Source organism: Cygnus olor, chromosome 5 (genome assembly GCF_009769625.2).
Source record: "Cygnus olor isolate bCygOlo1 chromosome 5, bCygOlo1.pri.v2, whole genome shotgun sequence".
In the NCBI taxonomy this organism is placed as follows: Eukaryota; Metazoa; Chordata; class Aves; order Anseriformes; family Anatidae; genus Cygnus; species Cygnus olor.
This window is the reverse complement of record NC_049173.1, coordinates 7,081,580-7,093,897: the sequence shown is the minus strand read 5'-3', so window position 1 is coordinate 7,093,897 and position 12,318 is coordinate 7,081,580. Positions and strand designations below refer to the sequence as shown.

The 12,318-nt window shown below is 45.1% G+C and overlaps 1 protein-coding gene across 1 annotated transcript in view; it reads left to right on the top strand.

Moving 5' to 3' along the window:
• KCNH5 (potassium voltage-gated channel subfamily H member 5) overlaps positions 1–9,888 on the top strand; it is a 156,591-nt gene extending 146,703 nt beyond the window's left edge. The window contains exon 11 of the mRNA XM_040558987.1: positions 5,108–9,888. Coding sequence (XP_040414921.1) covers positions 5,108–6,055 — 948 coding nt within the window. The 3' untranslated portion in view covers positions 6,056–9,888. The remainder of the gene's footprint in view (positions 1–5,107) is intronic.
• Positions 9,889–12,318: the final 2,430 nt, after the last annotated feature.

Sequence of the window (12,318 nt, the reverse complement as noted above, 5' to 3'; positions counted from 1 at the left end):
TACGTAAATACATAGGGTCGTGAGTAACGAGATGTGAGGACTTCTACAAGACATTAAATACAGACAGGATAGTTACCTCTGGAAGAGATATTTCAGTGGTGACCAGCACCCACCTCATCCTGCCCATTAACAACTGTGGCCCCAATGCAGCTGAATGGTGGGGCTCCCCGTCTTGCTTTACATGGCCATATGTAGCTGTGGGGTGCTGAAATGTGATGTCTTCCTTGAGTTCCAGTTTCTGGAGCTGAGTCAGGCCATTTCTCACGGGACAAGGTGTCCCCTTGCTGCAGGATTTTGACCTCCCTTCCCAATCGGGTACCTTTGTAGGATGCCTCAGTCTGGGCACCCAGAGTTTATTAGTCACTGGGAAAATCTTTACATTGATGGCTTTTGTGTGGCTTCCCCTCTCCTTCCCTCAGTGCACACCTGCTATGTTCATCACCATCACAATTGTGTGCCCTTTTGTACAGGTTTCCATGAGGAGGAATGCATGTACACCACTAACAGCAGCAGTTGGACCTTTTAGGAATGGGACAATGATCTGTGCTCAAACATTTGCCACTTTTATGAACTTACTGTAATTCTTCAATATTAATTAATTCATGTACTTTAATTAATTTGTCCTTGGGCTGACTTACTAAGAGGTCTTTGCAAATTGAACAAGGTTGTGGAGAGAGGATTTTTGCATTAGTGGTACAAAAAAGGCAACTGAAGACAGGTGCTTTTCAAAACATCTGAAAAAGCCACAGATTTACCAATTAAGTCCACAGTAGATGGGGATGAGAGGACTTGTGCACATCTCAGCCTTAAGCTGGCTGCACAGCCTCTCATTGCTGCTGCCCACCTCTGCATGTACACAAGTCAGCACCCCACGGGAATGGCTCCAGTGGGAACGTGCCCGTCGCTTCCACTTTCTGACATCTGGTAAAGTGCGTCTTTGGAAGTGATGATGGGCTGGGGTCACCAACATGGCGAGTTACTTCTCAGTGAGGTGTGCAGAGAAGGGAGATTGGGGTTAAGATCAAACCAAGAATCTCAGATCACCATTGTCTCCTCTCTGCCTGCCTCATAGGTAACCACTGCAGTTCCCAGGGCCAACCATTAGTTAACTTTTACTTAACCTTTGACAGCTCAATTACTACTGTCATCCCCATTCCCCTCAAATTCCCACCTCAAATAAATACATTAAAAGAAAGAAAAACAGGAACCTGGTCTCAAGGAAACGGATTTGTGATACATTGGGGCCTTCTTTCACAATCCCATCCGTAAAGGAAGTAAAGTCTTACGCTGAGTCCCTGTCACATTAATGAATTTAGCCCTTGCCAGGAGACCCGAGTGTGGCTCTTTACTCCTTGAGATGTGCTCTGCTCACAGTTAATTCAGTTTTTTCTGATTAATTCCTTTGGGGTTTGTGTCTGTTCCCAGGATATATGTTTCGACAGGCCTATGTGTAACCTCTCTGAAAAGGGTCAGGGACAACTGAAATAGCTCATCCAATTACAGATTTGAAAATAAGTCTCACTCAAATCACTGAGAAATGTCAGATTGCAGGAGGTGTTTTTCTGGTCTTATTTATAGAGAAAAATAGCCACCAATAGTTATTAGACAATTAATACAATTAATAGACAATTAATAGAATTAAGTCTCTGTGTAAACACATTTAATCCTGATTTGGCTTCAGTTAAACCACTGTAGAAGTGGATTAAATCCAACCACAAGAAAACATTCCTAATATGGAAAAATGTAGTGCAGAATAACTATCATTGCTAGAATTCAGATCCTAGCTTTTTTCCCAGTTCTTTGCCTGCATAAGCAGAACTTTCTTTTCTTTTACTTGTACGTATTCTAATGATATTGATACTGAGTAGTCCTGACTAAGACTGGATTTCTGCTGTGCTAGGCTTGGCACTCCCTTCATTAGGGGTGGACATCCTGGAATAGGGACAGTCTCCATGGGGCAACGCAGGGGTGAAATGGTTTCCTCCTGGTGACAGCGGTTCAACAAATGGATGAGGACCAAGACCCTGGGCACCAACGTGCTGTAATCTCACACTGTCTGCTGGGACTGTGGAATCATAGAATCACTGGATGGCTTGGGTTGGGCGGGACCCTTAAAGATCATCTAGTCCAATACCCCCAGCATGGGCAGGGACATCTTTCCCTAGATCAGGTTGCTCAAAGCCCTATCCTACCTGACTGAGCTCTTTCACTGATGGGGCATCCACAGCTTCTCTGGGTGACCTGTTCAAGGGTCCCACCATCCTCAATGTAAAATCTGTCTGCCTTATATCCAGTCCAAACACGGAGGGATATGGTCTGCCTGTTAATGCATTTCAGAGTGAAAAAGCAAATAGCAATCACCTATGGACACATCCAGTTTTCATCGGGAAGCTGAGGGCTGTGAATCCACCAGCCACTGCTGCCTTGAAAATATGTCTGCATTGGAAATACAGCTCCAGCAAGGTCAGTCCTGAGTTCACGAGTCCCAGCTATCCCCAGGATCACCCAGTCCCTGGGCTGCTGCAGAGTTCAGCAGGCTTGCTTCTTCAAAGGGGCTGCTGGTATCGTTCCAGGGTGTAGCAATTGCTATTGCAAGCAGAGAAAGAAGAAAAGATTTACCAAAGAGCTCTGCCAGGCTCCCCCCTTGGTCCTAGCAGAGGCTGAAGGAGGTGACAGCAGGGTGTCACCTCGGCCACCCGTCCCCACGACATGGATGCATTTAGCTTCCCCGGTGCTGAGGGGCTGCAGCGCTGGGCTGCAGACCCCCGTGCCTCTGGGCTCAGCTAATCCGAGTGACATCCAGCTCAGTGGTTCTGGGGTGAGGCTCTGGCACAGAAATACATAGCAATTTCCTGGCTTTCAGAAGGGCCCGTTTCAGGAGTATGAAGTACAGACTGTGTCAAATTAGCAAAGTCTTGGCTTTTCTTTTGCAGAAGGCAGCAGCAGCAGTCACGGGCAATTATATTCTGTGCAGGGAGATAGCCTCTGGATAGAGACGTTTTGAACAGAGAGGAGGAAAGGGAGAAATGAAAAAACAAGAGTAGGCTGGGGGAAAAGAAAGGGAGATGAGGATAGTTTTCAGTGAAATGCAAGTGTTTGGAGAAGAAATTAAAAACCACTGCTGTGGGTTTTGTTGTTACCACTCTGGTCTTTACAAACAGCTGGCAGGGTGGAAGCTATCGAAGTTACCTCGATGCTCTCCTGACCATGTATTCACTGGTGTGTGGGACATGGGAGCACGGCCAGGCTGTAGGCAGCTGCCAGCCCTGCAGCATCCCTGGCCACCTCCAGCCACCTCCAGCCGGGCACGAGCTGGCTGGGAAGAGGAGGTTGCTCAAAGTATGAAACACGGCCGTGGCCACAGAGCAGGGAAAAATTGGGTAGAGGATGTTTTCCTCACCCTAGATGTTTCCAGGGACCCAAGCATGTTGGCCTGGCACAGAGGAGCACTGTAGGATGGGAGACCAGCAGGGGAACCGAGCATCTTCCCCAGGACACGGCTTGGGGACACAGCCTTGTCATCTGCCAGAGGTGCCACAATGCCCTTCAGGGAGAGGAAGACACAAACAAAGCAACCGAACCTTCATTTAGAAAATGTGGCTTCAACTCAATCTAATTACGTACTTTTTCGAATCAAGGGCAACTTCTCTTGCATTTCTTTGCTGTCCCCTGTGGCTTGCCCGAGAGAGTTGCTCCATGAGGGTAGGCACTAATGAAGAGGAGCTGCCAAATGAGTGTACGTGTTGCTGCATCTAGGTCAGAGAGTCAGATGAAAGTATCTTCCATGTTTCCCTGCATTTTTTTTTTTTAAACTGGGCTTCTAATAAACACGTTAACTTTCCAAATTATTATAAGCAGCTGAATCTATCAGCAGCACACAAGAATATTACTTAGGGCATTTTAAAGCTCTCTAATGAAGCTTTGAAGTCCAGCTCATCCCAGATTCATGCGGGGAAGGAGATGTAGCGACATTCCTCTGCCAGCTTCTGAAGATGTGAGACTTGAAAGCAACTATTTCTTTGCAAATAGGGACAGGTGTGAGAAGCCTCTCTTAAAGAAAATCGATACTGAAATATGTGTACTCAAATGGATACTTCAAAATCCACATCTGACTGTCACAGCGTTTTGTTTGTGTATTGCGGGGGCTTTCTTTTACTTTTGTTACCAACACTGTCCCTACACTGCCCATATTTGCATCTTATCATGTGTTCCTTTTCAATTTAGTACCATCATCCAGAGAGACAGAGAGTTATCCTATCCTGCCTCAGTCCCACATTCAAGAAAATGGAACAAAACGTTTTTTAAAAAAGGACCAAAGATTATTTGGGAGTAACATGCATAAAATCAACAGAAAGGTTTTAATTCTGCGGATCCTTCCACAGCTTGAGGCTCGAATTCCTTTTGCTACAGAGAGATTCTGAAGGGTGAAATAACTGCAGCACCAAATGCCTTCCTCCACATGTTAGACATAAAAACTGTTGTGCTGCCGTGTGAAGCCACACAACACAGCACACGGGGAACGTAATTGCACCCTCCAGCCACTGCTACAACAATAAGCAGAGCTAAAAAGTAGTGCACGCATTTGGATTTTCCAGCCTCTGGAAGGGTGTGTGCATTGAGTTAAAGTTACAGCCATGCAGTCTTTGCTGAATTGCTGTTTCCTTTTGATCTGTACTAAAGATAGCAAAGGAGCAGCTATGAGTGTGAGTAATGGGTAGGTGCGTATCACTGTGTTTGGGTTCTCGCTCGCTTGCTTTCTTCTCTTTGTTCAGTTTCTTTCTTTCTGGCATTGTTGGGGTAATTTTAGTTCTTCAGGGCTATGTCTTCTGCATCAAAAACACAGGTAAAAAACACTTTTAATCTATACCTTTAAAAAAGCATTTGTACGTATGTATGTATGTACACCATCTATGCAGTGGCATATATCAAAGGTTACAATGCTGTGTTCAGTTCCATTTGAATTCACTGTCAGAAACTGAGACAGAGAGGAAGGAGAAATGCCTGATTACCCTTAGGGACCTTTCTGTTTCCCCATCCTCCAGTAACATTTGCCGTACTGTTGTATTTGATGTCCAGTGATTGACTGTTTTGGACTTATCCCCCTTAGATCATCTTCCGGAAAATCAGTGATGTCAAGAAGGAGGAAGAGGAGCGCCTGCGCCAGAAGAACGAGGTGACACTGAGCATCCCTGTGGACCACCCCGTGCGGAAACTCTTCCAGAAATTCAAACAGCAAAAGGAGATGCGTAATCAAGGCTCAACCCACATCGACCCGGAAAGGAACCAGCTTCAGGTGGAAAGCCGGAGCGTGCAGAACGGGGCCTCCATCACGGGCACCAGTGTGGTCACCGTGTCTCAGATCACCCCCATCCAGACATCCCTGGCTTACGTGAAAACCAGCGAGGCTGTGAAGCAGAACAACAGGGATGCAATGGAGCTAAAGCCCAATGGAAATGGAGACCAAAAATGTCTCAAAGTGAACAGCCCCATGCGGATGAAAAACGGGAACGGGAAAGGGTGGCTTCGGCTGAAGAACACGATGGGGACCCACGAGGAGAAGAAGGAAGACTGGAATAACGTCACAAAGGCTGAGTCGATGGGGCTGCTCTCGGAGGACCCCAAGTGCAACGACGCGGAGAACGGTGTAAATAAAAACCCACTGAGGAAAACAGACTCTTGTGACAGTGGAATAACAAAAAGTGACCTTCGCTTGGATAAAGCTGGTGAGACTCGCAGCCCCCTGGAGCACAGCCCCATTCAGGCTGATGCTAGGCATCCTTTCTACCCTATTCCTGAGCAGGCCTTACAAACCACGCTGCAGGAAGTCAAGCACGAACTCAAAGAAGATATCCAGCTGCTAAGCAGCAGGATGGCTGCCCTTGAGAAGCAGGTGGCAGAAATTTTAAAAATATTGTCTGAAAAGAACGTACCCCAGGTCTCTTCCCCCAAGTCTCATTTATCACCCCAGCGGCCCCCCCAGATACCCTGCCAGGATATTTTTAGCGTTTCAAGGCCTGCATCACCTGAATCAGAAAAAGATGAAATCCACTTTTAGCATATACCTATGTGTATATATGTATACAGTATATATGCAGAGGTGTATATATACCTTTATACATATATATGTGTGTGTATAAGGTAAATATATATACATATATATTTTCACTTGCATCCAATATGACTTGAACACACCAAGGATTTTGATATGTAAATATTTGCATGTCCAGCTGGATTCTGGCCTGCCAAAGAAAACAATTATTAACATAGATATTGCTTGTATAATATGCAGTTGACTGCATGCACACTTTACATTTATTTATAATCTCTATTATGTAATAAAAGAATGACTTTTGTTTAACAAAGGCAATGTACTATTTAAAGAATCAGGGTCTAACCTGCCAATATTGCCATGACAGTTTTGATCTCAGGCTGGGTGAATTGAGCTTTTACTTCATCACTGTCTTCTGCCGAGTTAGACAGTAGGTTAACATGACGTGGTTGACATGTTCAGACTCCAAGTAGTACTGTTTCCTCGTATCATTCCATTACAATATACTGTATATTTGGTGATAAATTCCCCCACTCCTCTTGAAGGGAGGGCTCAGCTCAGTCGCCAGGGAAGGGCACCGTGTCAGGTGCTGGGGTAGATCACTGGAATTGATTTGTGTGGGTGTTGTGCATGCACAGCCTTTTCTTTCGAGTATCCTCCTGCTCTTTTAACATCGTAAGTAAGACATAGTAGCGATGATTTATAAAACGAAATGAAACAAACAGAACATCTCTCAGCTGCACGCACTGTGTATTTGGGGGTAATGTCTTTCTCGAAAGCCTTCTTTTTACGGGTGGCATTTTTACTGATCTGTTAGTGTGACATTATGCAGAATCTCTTTGCAGCACTTAGCGACAGTGTCCGCTTCTGTCAGTATCCTCGTTAGGATGTCCCGTTTTTTGCAGAGCTGAGGTTGCTCTCTGGCTGTCCCCCCCATTGCCCCTGGCAGAAAAACTTTGCACGAGATCTGAGCAAGGGAGAGAGCAATTGTGCTTCAGCTCCTCAGGAGCCTGTGAGCAGATTTGGAAGGCTGAAGTTAAAAGGCTGCAGTTAATCCCCCTCCACTCTTTTCTGAGGCTGTTTATCAGTCTGAAACTACCTTTGAGAAAGAGAAAATTACCAGTCAGGATGTGAAGTTGGTGATGGTGAATTACCCTTTAGCCTGAGGCATTGGATGGTGATGTTTGGGTGGGAGAGTGTTTTGTGGAGATGAAGTCCTTCCTCGGGCACTGCCTGCTGTTCATACCTTGGATGCGTTGAAGGTTTCAGTGGCTGGGGTGTTGTGATCCGAATGCCAGCTCTCAGTGTCCACACCATCAGTCGTTGGGCACATTAAGGCCCTTAGGTCTGTGTCAGGTGCTCTGGCCCTCCTCTTGGCTGGCTCCCATCAGCATCTCCCCCTCCTGAACCACGATCCCACCTCCAGCAGCTGGGCTGGTGTGTTGTCCCTCATGATGGCTCTGCAGGGCTGCAGCAAGACAGGCTTTTGCATGGGCCCCTGATTCTTCTGCTCTTGGAAGCTGAGATTTTGGACACAGCCTGGGTCTGCACTTGAGTGTGGTGGGTTATTTACTTCTCCATTTGCAGCGAGTGAGAATCCAGGCACATGTTTCTTATGGCAGAAATGGCCATTGTGGCTTCGGAGCCGCTGCCGGTACAGCTGGAGGCTGGCACAGCAGAGTTCACTGGCTTCTTCAGAGAAGGATATCCCCACCACACATCAATGGCCTCTTGCATCAAGGTCCCGTGTCTTCAAAAGTGCCTTGAGTAAAACATATGTGTACAACAAGGCATCGCTATCAATCAGGTAAACAAAAGGCATGTTTATAATTAGTGGGTATCCTTACCAGACACCAATGCCAGACATTTCATTTCATATTAGGAAGCTAAGCTAAACTAAATAAATTCCTCAGAAACCAAAAAATAAAAATAAAAATCAAACAACAACAAAAAGCAACATTTGTAGTAGTGGCAATTAGTAACCTGCATCTTAGGGTGATTGTATCTCCTACTGTGAAATCCAATCCCATAAACTCCCAAAAGATCACAAGAAAGCCAAAGAAGTCATTGCTTCTGTTGTGTCTGTTCGTGGAGAGAAGACAGTGATCTTTCCAATTTGCTTTTCCTTTTGGGCCCATTTCTGCCTCTCTTTCAGTCCCTTTCTTCAGGAAATTACAGACGAAAAAATAAGAATAAAAAGTCACCGAAAGGGACAACTCTTCCCAAAGACGGGCGGTGAGGCTGCCTGCTCATTATAGCTTTCTGCAGCTGCAGTTGCCACTGTCAAATTAGGCAGCTGTGCTTTGCAGCTGCTCTTCTGACAGGAATACAAATCTGCAAGCGCGCAGCCCTGCTGTGGTCTGCAGGGACAAACTGCACAACAGCAAAACCTTCGGGGTCCTGCTCTAAACCCTACCCCGGGACTCTGAAAGAGTCAAGGGTTATGGGGTTAAGGAGTCGCAGGGTTGCTGCAGGCTGCTGGAGTATGCACGGACCTTGTGGGTAGACCTTAAGTGCCAAGTTTTGAAGATTTGACTGTTCTTGCCTGGCTGGGGTCGCTGGCTCAGACAGACACACAGCACCTTACCCCACTGCCCAGTCAATTGCTGAGCCCTGCAGGCTGTCTGGGCTGGGGCTTGGTGAAGTTCCTTGGTGCAGGACTGTGCCATGAGGTGGTGCTGCAAAAGAGCCAGCAGGGTGGTGGGGTGACTGTTAGACAGCTTTAGCCTTAATGGCATTCCTCTGCCTTTGTCAAGGACTTTTTTTTCTTTCTCTGTGACTGATGTTAATTCTAGATAGAACTGAATGGCATGCAAAGGGATCTCTGTTTAGGTTCACCTTGCCAGTCAGGTGTAACTTTGTACCACCTTACAACATGAGAACATGTAACAGGATTCATCTGAACTTGAAAATTATTCAAGTCCAGAACATTTATTGCGGTTCAAGTGCAACTGTACTGGTTAAAATGAGTACTGGCTAAAAGCTATAAATAACATAAAATAGCAAGTTCATGAAACAAACACAGCGTTTCCAAGCTCTCTGGTCCTGGTGCTGCCTTGACACTGGTGTTGACCCTCGCAAGGTCAGTGGGACCAGCTGGGGCCTGGCACCAGGCAGCAGTGGGATCAGTGCGATGGTGTCTTGCAAACAAACGCGATAAACTCGCGCTGCAGATGGGCTCCCCCCCCACATCTGTGTGCTGGGGGTGCAGCTGGAGGCCCAATTTGCACGATCAACTCTGATGGCAACTGCTCTGAAAATTCAGCTTGTACAATTGTGAAGCGCTTTGCCTCCAAAATTTCATTACACGTTGTTTCATGGAGTTGTTACCGGGGCACTTTCAGCTTTCCCCTGTCCTCGTGGCTGTGCATGATGCGATCAAGCGTGCTGCCAGCTGGGGCAATCCTTCTCTGTCAAAGAAGCAGGAGTCCTCGTGGTGCAGTTCAGGGTTGACTGAAAGCAACCACCCACAGCTGTAAATGCAATAGGGGAACAAATGCGCCTCTTCCAGCTGAGCCAGCACTGAAGCAGCTATGTGCCGCGTGGACGGAGCTCTCGGCTGCATGCTTCCCTTTCCTTTAGGAGCTGCGTGCCAGGACAGACATTCCTGCAACACCTGGTAATGCGGTCATAGCACTTACCTTGTGCGCTGTGTGTTCAAAGCATTTTACCCATACACAAGTGGATTTTATCTTTCTGGACAAGATACAAATAGAAATAAAATGTGTACAGAAAAGTAAACACTTTCCGGAGCAAGCGAACTAGAGTACCTTGAATAGCATTTTTGTGTAATATTACCTATACGAGATAGAACAGCACTTCAGGATAATAGCTGAAAATATTGTAGTGAAGATATAGAAGGGAATACCCCTCAGTTCTTCCAATTTTGTATTTGTAAGTCCTGTTTTCCATCTTTCTGTCTTTGCCATGGGACAGGGGTTAGAGCAGAGCTGACTTTGGAAGTGACAAACTTAAGCTTTGCCAACTTTTCTTTTCCCTGTTCTGCAGAAGTAGCACAACCGTAGGGACTTGATGCTGCTGGCACTGAAGTTTGGGCTCTGCTAGCTCCAAATTCAGTCTTCATTTACCACCATGCGGAAAGCAACCCTGTTACACAGGTGTGAACTGAAGCTTGAATCTGATGAACATATTGGACCTTAAAGTGTATTTTGGATTCCAGGACAATTTTAGAGAACTGGCAGCTGCAGAATTAATGTTGCACTATTTGCAAGCCACGGGCAGTCACTCTGGAAGTAACTGAGACCGCTAAGCAGACATCATCATTTGCACGGGTCAGAAAACAGATACTGTGATCACAAAATAGCTTGGAGGCTTTTGGGGGAAAAGACATCCTGAGCTGAAGAAAAAAAAAAAGCCAAAGGTTTCATATGCAATTTGTGAGGGAGGAGGAGGACGTGGGATATATCATGATGACTTGGCACTTTTTTACTTGGATTTTGAGCATTTAGAAAACCCAAACCTATCTTTTTGGATGTCAGAAGCGGACAGATGATTGTTTGTTAAAATAAATAATTTTTTTTTTGTAAGTGAGGTGGCATCAGTGATACCCATTTAAAAAAAAAATGCATTCAAAGGCCATTTTGCTACAGAAAAGAGTTTCAACAGATTTTGATATCATTTTTAACAGTCTGTATCTAAAGGCTTTATTCGATTCATCAATTCTTTTTTTTTTTTTTTTTTTTTTGTAGCAAAAGCTTCTCTGTGAACACATATCTTCAGGTCTATAGGATCTGTAGTGCTTTATAGTCTTGCTGCTGACATACTTGTTAGAGAAGTGGGGTTCCTTTGGAGAAAAGCATCTCTTCGTGGTAGCCTGCGCTCCGTGACTCTCCAATCCTGAGCTGCAACCAGAGCTGTGGGCATCAAACAGCGGTAGTTTACATTAGTTCACATTTTTCTTGGCACTTCTGTATCTGCACTGATTTCCTTCAGGAAATTTAAGGATGGAAATAGAAAAGTTGATGCTGTCAGTTTTCCCAGATGGCCCCAGTCCTTCACCTGTGTCTGTGCTGCCAGAGCAGCATGTTCCTGTGGGGCCCACAGGGAAGAAAGGTTTGATCAGGCTGGATTTCCACATCTGAGAACAGTCTTTCTAATTTCCCCCTCCATTTTTTCAAGCAGCTAACAATATCTCTAAATGTTTTCATTGGTTTTAATATGCTATAGTTTATATTTCAAAATGAAGTAAATTCTTAAAGCAAATTGCTGGATGGAGACAAGAAGTCCACATTACTTTTGGCAGAAAAGCAAGGCATTTTTTTACTGACATCAAGAATATTGTACAAAGATCAGCTTTGTGATACTTAACAAATGACAAACAAAATAAAATCATCCTTACTGAGGGTGCATTTAGTCGTACAGAAAATTGACATTGTGTTTCACTGTGGGACAAGATATCTGCCGATATTGATTTTGAACACTCAGATGATATAACCACTCAAAAAGTGCTTGTCCAGCCTGTAACAAATACATTAAATTAATTTATTATGTTATGTTAATCAACCTTTTGTTGCAAGACAGGTGGAGCCAGGCATCTGGGGCAATATTCTCACAAACTTTTCTATCTGTCGTCTCTAAATATAAGTGCATTTCATGATTTTCTGCTTGGAGATGTAAGCATGCTTGACCCACAGTCTGAGACTATTGGTGTACACCAACTTTGTATCTGGCTGTCCTCCATGAATATGTCAATTAGCCATAATTAAAAGCCCTATAAAAAGGACTTTGTATTAGGTTGGGATCAGCCACCCCAGTGACATGACAGTATGTTATCAAGTCCAGAGCAGATTCAATTCAGACCAAGCAATGTCAGACTACATATTTCTGCCTGCCTGCGAAGGATGTGTACACACATCTTGCGTGTATATACCTGCTCGTTTGGAATGGGGACTCAGAGCTGGCCCGTTTAAGACAGGTGTTTCAGGCAGATGGGATAAATCGTGCTCCGGAGGCGTCAGTCTCTCATCATTTACTGTAGACTAATGCCTTTAGATTAGACATTTGATTTGTAGACTGCTGGAGGGTAAGTGAAGTGAATTCAACCCACAACTCAAGCCTGATCCTGCTTGTATAAAAAGGTGCCCTGAAAAAGTACTGCTTACCATCTTTCCAGCACAAGAGCACTTTTTACAGATGTGACCATCACAGGGAAGATTGAAATTTCTCAGCATGCAGCCCGAAACAAAGTGTGCAACTCCTAAACTGCTTAAGACAGCTCCCTAAGGACACTCAGATGCTCAGTTCTTGGC